Genomic DNA, 10,825 nt, shown 5'->3' on the forward strand with positions numbered 1-10,825 from the left:
TTAAAAATATACTTATTTTCTTCTCTTGGCATATATATTATAGCTCTTGTCTTAAACACAATTGCCACCATTTTTCCTCATGGCAGGGCTCTTCAGCCTATACGTCCTCTATGACTGGAAATAAACTTTTTTCCCTATTACTGGATCTCTAAGCAGGTGCTCAATTTTTGTTTCTGATGCAGAAGTTCTGGTACAGGTACCCTGCCTATTGGTAACCTTAGTGCTATATGATCCTGATTCTGAATAAGGAAGACTTTAAAAACGTTTAATTGTTTATTTAAAGCAATCTCATAATTTAATAAATACCCAAGTTGTGATGATAATCATTTGGTTCTGTTTTCCTTCAGAACTGCAGTACTTGGCTTTTGGCCTTCATTGTTGTTTGAACAACAACAAAAAAGGTCTAACCCAACAGCTTTGGGGATGTAACTCTCCAGGCTTGGGAATTAACTGGCCCCTAATTTAATAAGACCATTATGGTCTTTATCATATTACTGCTGCCTGTAGGACTGAACTGAAAGCTGAAGAAGTGCCCTTAAGAACACCAGGTACCTTTTCTCTGCAGATGGGTTGACATATATAGAATGTACAACCCATGCTGACATTGGGTTTATCTCCTCCTGTGGTATGGACTGCAGGGGATTTGAGGGGAATTAAGGGCAGAATCTGTGAACATTCACAGTGCAGGACCAAGCCAAATCTATGGTTCAACAACATTTGGTTGACATAGAGGTCCAAACAGATGGAGCACTCTTACCTAGTATGTATAGTAGTCTTAAATCCTGGTCTGGATTTGCAGCAGCCCCATCTCTCTCTAACATCACGCATCAAAAGTAAAGATGGGCCTTTTCTAGAGCATGTTTCGATGCCTTCCCTTCTAATGTATTGCAGGGAAGGTTTCTCCGCAGGCCTATCCATCAAAGATGTTGCATATGCCCAGAGAAGAAAGTTGAAACCGTTGCTCATATTATCTTACATTGTAAGTTGTATTCTGAAGAGAGACAGCAGTTAATATATCCGTTACTCTCCAAGTTTAAATCTTTGGATAATCATTTGAAATTTGATGATTCTGTGCTACTGAAATATTTGTTGGAAGATGCTTAGAAGACTGTATCCTCGACAGTAGCAAAACATTGTTTTTTGGTCATAAACAAGAAGTTGTTAACAAAAGGAGAGACTGAAGGTAGTTTTATTTTTTAGGATTTATTATCTGCTGAGTATGATAACGGTTTTAACTAAATCCTTTCTCTCTTTTTATGTAGATAGGAACTGTGGTTTGTATATGTGATCTTTTTTCTTGCTGGTCATTTGACTGTAATAAAACTGAAATCTGAATTTGAATGCAGGGCCCAGAAAGTCATTGAATGCAATTCAGAATTCTCAACACAAATGCACTAATAAGTTGTATTTGGGCTGTTAGAGACCACTGGGTTGAAGGGACAGTAACAAAAAAGAAAGAAGGGATAAGTTGGGTTTTGTTTGCAAGCAGCAGAAATGCTCAAATAATACAGGTAAGGAAGATATGGTCCTTTTCACTATGGAGGAATTAACTATATTAAAAATGTCTAAGTGGCACAGTTGTCTCTAACTGGGCAATTCACATTCATGGAAAGATAATAATTAATCACAATACAAATGACTGCTGGCGTATGAGTTTTCAAAAGGAGAGCAGGCACTGTGTCTTTGTCATGGAGGCCTTTGGTGTAACTTGAAATCTTTTGTATATTTAGCATGGTCTAATCTAATTAAGTTCAGTCTTAAAACTGTTTCAAGTCTGAGATGTGGATTTTCCATCCTGCCTAGCAGCATCTTTTTCTTCCACTCCCCCAACTCCAGTTTCCATTTTGTTTAATGTCCTGCCTGATGAAGACTTTAGGTTCATTTGAAAGCTTGCTTGTGACTTTGTAATGTTTTAGTGGGTCCTGATAAAGGCATTAGCTTATTGTTGCTTTTACTTTAAGGTAGTGTTACAAAATTCGCATTGAATAGCACCGTGATGGTGGGTGGGCTCTCTTCTGCTGCAGATTATACCCTCTAGGATTGTATAGCCTAGTATATATAAGAAGCAGACAATTCCTCCTAATTACTTTATCTCTGACTCTCTTTCCTCTAGAATTTAATTCCTTCTTATTGAAGATTTCCTTTTGTTTTAAAGCCCTTGATGTACAAATCAACCCACTCAACCTGGCAGAATTGCCCCCCTCCTCTTGTAATTTGTTCTCATTGTACTTGAGAAGCTAGGTGACAATCAAAAGCCTTTCTTTGTTTTATATAAACAAGAACATCCAATGCAAGAATGCTGTATCCTACTTCTTAAGCTGCCCCCAGCAAGAAAGCCCTTGTGATGGACTTGTCTAGGTTTGAAGCCCACTAAGTAAGTTCCTTGACTTTGTGCTCTCATGAAAGAAAGAAAGAAACCACAGCTGCAGCAGCCCTTCCTGTTTTCTGTGCTCTTCCTAGGGCATAGCGAATTGCTACAGCTTTGGGTAGCCAAAAACATGGTGTATCTTGTGAGTAAAGTAAGATAGTTATTTTGTAATCAGTTTTAATTTAAAATGGGTGCCATTCGTAAATTGGTTTAGAAGTCTTGAATCAATTAATTGGTTTGATTGACTAAAACTAGCAGCCCTGCTGGTGAGCTATTATTAGCTTCATCACTTAGCTTGTGCAGTATTCTGATCTGTATCATCCTGATTCATTGGATTAAGAACACACCATATAGAAGATTTTGCATTGTTACAGAGGGCTGAGAAAGATGGTAGTCCCCATTCAATACAGATTCACTCCAATGTGGAATTTTTATTTTACTTGATTTTAGCTAAAACATCTATCTGTTCCCTTTCCACCCAAATTGGGTCCCCAAGGCAGCAAACATTAAACAATTTCAACATTAAAATATTAAAACAGCATTTAAAATGAAGTGTATATAAACGCACAGAACAACATAACCAGAGAGGAGAGCCAGTAACAGTTAATGGGAGAACGCCAAACAAAACAAGTTTTCACCCTCTGGCAGAAGACAGCTATGGAGAGAAGGGGTATTCCTACGGAGGCAATTCCAGAATTTCACCAACGTGTCCAAGAATGCCCTTTCTTGGGTTGGCACCCATCTAGATTCAGATGTGGAATCACCTGCAGTAGGGCCTCTGAAGTTGACTGAAGTGGATGGGTAAGTTCATATTGGAGTCCTTAACATATGTTGGATCCAAACCGTATAGGGCTTTAAAGGTCAATACCAGCACCTTTAATTGGGTCCAGAAGCAAATTGGCTGTACCAGTTGTAGTTTCTGGACAGTCTTCAGTGGTAGTCTGATGCAGAAATCTGATGTGGATGTTACCAGGGCATATACCATAAGATCTTTACACCCAAGAAGGGCTGTAGGTGGCCGCCACTGCCACCTATTTTTCCAGCAACATTGTTAAGCTACAAACCTTGTCTCTTTTTATGGGATTGCAACCCCACAGGAAACAGCCCAATTCCTGAATCAAACCCTTCCTCCACCAGTTGCACCCCTGTTTTGTTGGGATTAAGTTCCTGTTTCTTAGCCCTCATCCATCTCCAAATCACCCTGAGACACCTTTTCACAGTTTCCACAGCCTCCCTATGATCTGCTGGAAGCCAAGATAGAGCTGAGTGTCATTCACATATTGCTGGCAACTCAGCCCAGATCTCCAAATGACTTTTCCCAGTGGTTTTATGTAGATGTTAAAAAGCATGGGGGACAAGATGGAACCTTGCGGGACCCCGTGGGCCAGAGGCCATGGGATGGAAAAGCAGCCCCCAAGACTGAAACTTACTTTCAAGGTAGGACTGAAATCATTGCAGAACAGCACTTCCAGTCCCAACCCGGAAAGGCAGACAAGAAAGATACCATGACCGACAGTATAAAAAGCTGCTGTGGGGTCCAGGGAGCAACAAGGTCACATTCCAGCTCTCCATCTCCCAGTACACATCATCCACCCAGGCAACCAAGGCCATATCAGTCCCATAAACTGGCATGAAACAAGATTTGAATGGATCTAATTAATCTGCTTCATTCAGGAATCCCTGAAGTTACCAGTCATCCCTTGTTTAATCACCTTGCTCAAGAATGTTACTTTGAGACTGGATGATGGTTATTCAGCTCTCCTGGTTTTCTTTAGGAGTGGATGCATCACTGCCTGCTTCAAGGCAGGAGCAACCACTCTCTTGCTCAAGGCATCTATTGTTTCCTGGCCCCTCCTAGGCCAGCCCCCCCCCAGCAGATTTAAGCAGCCAGGGGTAGCAAGAGTTGTACAAGCAGGTGGTAGGTCTCAGACTTCCAAGAATCCTGTCCACCTCCTCAGGCTGGACAAGCTGAAAGGTATCCCACCCAATTGGACAAGTTTTTGCCTTAGGACCATCTGATCTTGTCCCTGCTAATGCAGAATCCAAGATGGAATGGATGCGAGAGATTTTATCCTCTCACGTTCCACAAAATGATTGCAGCAGGCTGAAGAATAGTCTACTTGCTCCTATAGGCTGGAACCCAATGTATACAATAATACCAGTATTACAAAATTCTAAAAAGATGCAGAAAAATGCATTTACCATAATGGAACGTCTTACAAAATAGCTTAAAAACTTGACTGTCCAACCCACTCCCCCGAATTTGCCTATTAAACATTCTTGCAAGGGAGTAAGTTGTCAAGGAGACAATTTGACTTGCTTCTGAGTAAGCATGGTCAGAGCATGAGGTTTCAAACCTGAATTCCACGCAAGAGAAAGGACATTGAAACTGACTATAATTAAAAGCTCTGTGTTCCATACCACTTCCAGTTCAAAAATAGTTGTTGAGGAAATGTCATTCAATCTCAGTCTCATTTGAATCCCAACAAGAAGCTGGTTCAATAATCTCTTCTCCTGATTTGTGGAATAATTTTATTTCCAGGAGTCAACAACATCCATGTACCCTCCAAAATAAACAAGTCTAGTGGTACCTTACCAACAAGACCTGAAGTTAATAAGAAAAGGTGTGATAAGGTAGTGGCACTTTTGAGAAACTAATTTGTATTGATTTACTGAATTTTAATTTAATTGGCTTTTTCTTGTGTGTTACAGGCTTTTAATTAACTTAATGGCTGTAAACTGTCTTGGGGACTCTTATTTGAAAAGCAGTCTATAAATTAATTAAGTAGACAAGATATCACTGCAGTAAAAACATGCATAATATGGGTTCTAGTTCCTGAAACTAGCCAAGCTGGGCTCCAGTTCCTGAAAGTTTATCATATATCTTGTTAGTCCCTAAAGTGCCACAAGGGTCCTGTGACCTTAGTTGCTGGAAGCTTTTCACAAACTATGAAAATAAAATCTCAGAAGTCTGGTGGTAAATTCTTTTTGATGAATATTTCAATTCCTTTCTACCTCTCTGTTGGGCCACTACGAAGAGTGCTAGACTGTAGAAAACAGCCTTTCCTAAATGGTTGATGGCTTACTTGACCATCATTACTTGAATTAAAATTAGAGGCATGTTGCTCTTCTGGACTCATTTATTTATAGAATGAAAGATTTCCGCACCTGTAGGAGAATCCACCTGATTTTTCTGCATGTCTGATTCTGATCAGCTTGGAGCAGACACAATGAACAGCCCTGCTTCAAATCCTGATTCAGTCATGAATATCGGCCGGTGATGGTTGAGCGATTGCTATTCTTAAGCCTCACACGTTTTCTGAGAATTAAATTGGTAGAGGGGGTGGAAATCCTGACCCATGCTCCTTGGAGGAATAGTGGGAATGCGATACCTGAGTGCATAGATCTGTCAAGACAGATTGGAAAGAGCCAGAGCAGTGGCTCAGTCAGAGATACACTGGGCAGCCTCTGCGGGGGATGGGAACTTTAGCCTCACAAAACTCAGTTATTTAACGTTTTGTTGTTGTTGTTGCTGGCAGCACCGTAGCAGTTCTTTCATGGCACAGCTTAAGAATGAGATCGATACGATCTGATTCAGTAACTGACTTGTGTGAATCCCGCACGCTTACACAGAGATCACGTGTCATTCAAGTACTCTAGTATAGAGGCATACGCAGTCATCGGTTTGAGAATAAACGGGTTAGGCGCGGCGAGCTCCAATTACAGCTGTCCTTTGAACTCTCGGACTGCCCGAAGATCTGGGCGCAAGGGCAGGCCAATTAGCAGCTCCCTGGGCCGCCAAAGGACGGCCTAGTTCAGAGGGCTCCTTATCGACATGACCTAATCAAGCTGGTGTGGTCCGAGGGGGCTGGAAAGGAGATAATTCTGCGCGTTGCGTCTGGAAGCCCTTTGATGTGCGTAATCAACGTCCCCATCTATGACAGTTTGGAAACTGAGTCGGAAAAGGCGCACGTAGCTTTGGGATGAGTAAGACAGCTGGCAGGTCAATCGTGCCTTTAAAACGTTCCCGTCCGATTCCGTGGGCAACCCTCCCCGAGGCAATTTACAATTCACAAATGCCCGTCTATCGCCTCGTTTCTGAAGAGCCCATCAAAGAGCTATTAGATTGCCCCGCTGCCATTGGCCCTTTGTGTGGCTTCTCTGCTCTCGCTGAAGATAAGGATAAAAATGGTAGGGCTGGAAACAGCAAGAGGAACGCAGGGCTGGCAATTCACAGCCTCGTTAGTTTATCGCGCGCTTTAAATCGCAGACATGTTTAGTTAAAAGGGCGCAAAAGCCCTCACGCCGAGTTCTGTGGAAGCGTTAAGCGGCGCGCAATCCACAAACCGTTCGACATCAGAATTATCCCACTGAAATAAGATATATTGCTGCAGAGCGGTGTGGATCGCAGTCTGCGGCGCAACGCTCTTGTTTTAATCAAATCAACCCGGATAGCTATTCATTCATTCATTCAGTTTCAGCGAGTGAGAAAGCCTTCATCCGTCCCCAGGCGTAGTAATCATCCAATGAGCGAATCCCCTTGCAGGGGTGCATCGTGGCACCCTCCCCCCCCGCCGCCGTGATCCCTTTGAAATCCCATCCGTGGCCTTGCTGCCCGCTCTCCTCCCCGAGGGGCGGGAATTGAAAAGGTCTACAAGGAAGTATAAAAGCGCAGCAAGCCGGTCTAAGATCGTAGTAGATGCTACTCTCTGAAACGGTACGTTTTTCTCTGGGAATTAACGCTGGTTTTCGGCAGCGGGGCTGATTCCCCCCCCCTCTTTCCACTTGGCTGGGATTCGAACCCGGGATCGTTGCTCGCTATCACCATAAGGGGAAGATGTTACGCGGGGAAAGGCCCTGCCGGCTGCTCGCGATCCTGGCAGCCGCTCTGTCAGTCTCTCGGGTTGCGGCGAGTGCCGCTTTCAGCGCGAACCTGCTCCACTCCAACGCCATCAAGAACTTGCCGCCCGGGGGCGCTGCGATGGTCCCGGGCGCCCCCGTTAGCCTCGCGCCTGGCGACTCTGGGCTGCGCGACGGCGGCAGCAAGCACCAAGGCGCCGAGGCGCACCAGGTAGGTGGCTGGCGGGGCGGCTGCGGGCCCTCCCGGCGCGTCCCGGCGCCCGGCTCCGTGTTCACCCGCGCTCTTCTCCGCTTCCTTCCCCTGCAGCCTTCCGCGTGCGGCGGGGACGAGGACTGCAGCGCCGACGAGTTCTGCTCTGTCTCGGCCCGCGGGGGAAGCCAGGTCTGCCTGGCCTGCCGGAGACGCCGCAAGCGCTGCCTCCGCGACGCCATGTGCTGCCCGGGCAGTTACTGCAATAACGGTGAGTGTCGGAGGCCGGCCCTGCCGGGAGGTGGAACTTTCCCGCCGGCTGATGAACCAGTTGCTGGCCGTTCGTGGTGGTCTATAATTCTGCGGGTCAGATTTATCCCCTTGCAGTTCGTGGTGGTCTCCCCGGTATCTGCCGCCTTGCCCAACTGGTTACCTTTCTGCCTTAACGGAAATGGGAGCCCTCAAAAAGACAAAGGCTTTTCAATCACTTCCCGGGTAGAAGCTTTACCTGTGGGTTTTCCTGCTGCTGCTGACTAGGTAGGGTGGAGAAGTTCGCTTGAATGATCAGCCATTGGCTTGAGTGGCAGCATCTCAATGTGCATGTTGAACTGGGGATGTCAGAGCTCCAAATCCCCAACCCTGCCATGAAATCTATTGGGAGACCTTGGGCCACACAATCTCCCTCTCCCTAAACTATCTCACAGAGTTGTTTCAGGGATAAAATGGAGGAGGGCAGGGTAGCCATGTCTGCTGCCCTGAGCTCTTTGAAGAAATAGTGCCACTAAAAATATACTAAATAAACTCTTAGAGGTTAACTTTTCTGGGGAGCCTTTCCCTTTTTGCTCTCTTTGCCAAATTCACTGGTGAGTAAAAGTCTGTGTAAACTGGAAGGTGAGGGTGTCAGAGAAACTTGGAAAGTAAAACTCTGAAAGGACAGCAAGAAGGCTGGCTTTTCTCAGGGTCCTGGCTCTTGCTGCCTTGCCTTTTAGTAGCAGTTCAGCCGGGGATTTTTTAAAAAATGAAGAAAAGGAGCCCCCAAACACGGTAATGAAATGAAGGAGCAGCATTGATTGTCGAGGTCTGAAACTCCAGGATCTAAATGTGTCATTGGTGGTTCTTTTGCTTTTATAAATGGAGCTTAACTTTTCTGGCCACTATGATATGACTCAGTCACTTGGAGCTGTTCATAATGTTTAGGTGCTTTTGTGTATTTAAGTGTTGATTTTTCTTTTTAGGAATGTGTATGCCTTCAGAACATGATCACTTCCATCCTGGGGATATTGAGGAGACCCTGCGAGAGAACTTCGAGCATGGCACTTTAGACCCCCATCCCAAAAGGACCACTTCTTCATCACGCCTTCACTATCTGAAAGGTAAGGATGCTCTTAGTGAGCAGCCATAGAGTGGATGTGATGGAGTATGTTAGTGAGATTTTCAGAAACATCATGGAGGGCGGGAATCCTCGGTAATGAAGGATGGTATGGTGTCGGCAGGGTATGTCTACCATTAGGGCCACTATAGCTGTTCATTGCAAATGATAGAATTCTGGAAATCGGTGGTGGTATTTTTTACAATCCAATGATAATGACAGGCTTGTCCTCTACATATAGTTATATCTGTCCCTACATATTTTTTTCCTACAGCTACAGTTTTGCTTCACACAGGTGTGCTCACCTTCTCTTAAGCTTCTTCATATGTGTTTAAATCAGGATATTTTTGTCACTAACAACTGCTGCTGTAGCACAGTGGTTAAGTGGTTTGGCTGCAAATCAGCACTCTACTGGTTCGAATCCCACTACTGCCATGAGCTCAGTAGGTGGCCTTGGGTAAGCCACTCCTCTCAGCCCCAGCTCCCCAGCTGTATCGTGGGGATAATAATAACACTAACTTGTTCACCCCTCTAGGTGAGGCACTAATCTGTCTAGAAGAGTGGTATATAAGTGCTATTATTGTTATTATATCCATTTTATGAGATGCGGCTTTCCAGCAAGGCTTTCCTCAGAATGGATACCAGTAGACATGTGATCTCACAGAGAGACTTGCAACAGTTATAAGTAGGAGAAATGGCAAAATTTCCTTCCTTGCTAAGCCCACTGGCTTTAACCTACAGGGAATAATTTAAACACTTTCCAAAATTGCATGTCTGTCATGGAACCTTTGCAGAAGGTCTGTGGTCAGTTCTAAGTTGCACACCTTGTTCAGGCAGAGCACTGGCCAGACTTTGTCCAATATGAATAGAATATATCCCTTTTCTAAAACACACACACAGAGGAAGGCTAGTTATTATGATAAACAGCTTGCTTGCCATTACTAACCTTTTGAGTGGTGTTGCTCGAGGGGGAAAAAAGGGGATTGGGTACAGTATTCTCAGCTCTTCTCCACACCCTTCTTTCTTAAGGCCAAGAAGGCTCCGTGTGCCTCCGCTCCTCAGATTGTGCTGCAGGGCTGTGTTGTGCCCGTCACTTCTGGTCCAAGATTTGCAAACCTGTCCTGAAGGAAGGCCAAGTGTGCACAAAACATCGAAAGAAAGGCGCTCATGGTTTGGAGATCTTCCAGCGATGTTACTGCGCGGATGGGTTGACCTGTCGGATACAGAAAGACCACACGACCAGCAACACTTCCAGACTGCACACCTGCCAGAGACACTAGATGCCACTTTCTGATAAAACCTGATGGACTTGAGAAACTTTCTAATGAAGTGTGGGGACTTCTGTTGTTATGGAAGATCACCTCCCAAAGACTGACACATTTCAGAGTTTACATTAAAGTGCTCTGGCAACTTTCTCTTCCACAGCTGAAGTGAAGAGGCTTGTTTCTTTAGGGAACTAATTTTTCAAGTGACTGGTTTACAGTAAATTACTGTGTCTGTAAATTCTTGAGTGTGGCACTTCTGTACCTCAGCAGAGATTTTAATTTTTTTTCTTCATGTGCTGCATGATTCTATTGTCTATTGTGACACGTTTTGTTCACACTGGTTTTATTATATTTGCTAAGTGAAATAAATGATTTCTCAGTTTAGTTGGTAACTCACTGATGTTCCTCGTTCCTGGGGACCTACGTGACTGGAAGCAACTGGAGAACTTGCTGTATAGAAGATCATGAAGAGCAACTTAGTAGCATATGAAATGTTGGGCAGGAGGATAGTTGTGGACTAGAAAGGATCACAAATAGCATGCTCCTGGTATTGGGAGATGCTTGGAAGCTTTAATTTAGAGCATCATGTGTATATCATGCATACATGCGTACATCCTGTGTACATGCTGTGTTGGAACTGGTGGGGGAAATGGTTCCCGTTGGTCCACCAGACTGATGGGAACGGAATGCCAGCATAGCCTGTATGGTTTCTTGTGCTAGATTCTTCTCCCCTCCCCACCCCATTTCAGTTGTGTGGTATTGCCACAGAATAT

The 10,825-nt window shown here is 44.5% G+C and overlaps 1 protein-coding gene across 1 annotated transcript; it reads left to right on the plus strand.

The window, feature by feature from the left end:
- The first annotated feature begins 7,205 nt into the window (after nucleotides 1-7,205).
- On the plus strand, nucleotides 7,206-10,067 carry DKK1 (dickkopf WNT signaling pathway inhibitor 1). Its single transcript, XM_054983944.1, has 4 exons — nucleotides 7,206-7,439; nucleotides 7,536-7,689; nucleotides 8,654-8,791; nucleotides 9,817-10,067. Exons 1-4 carry the CDS (start codon nucleotides 7,206-7,208, stop codon nucleotides 10,065-10,067), a joined length of 777 nt encoding a protein of 258 aa, XP_054839919.1.
- The last annotated feature ends 758 nt before the right edge of the window (nucleotides 10,068-10,825 follow it).

Source organism: Eublepharis macularius, chromosome 6 (genome assembly GCF_028583425.1).
Source record: "Eublepharis macularius isolate TG4126 chromosome 6, MPM_Emac_v1.0, whole genome shotgun sequence".
Classification (NCBI taxonomy): domain Eukaryota; kingdom Metazoa; phylum Chordata; class Lepidosauria; order Squamata; family Eublepharidae; genus Eublepharis; species Eublepharis macularius.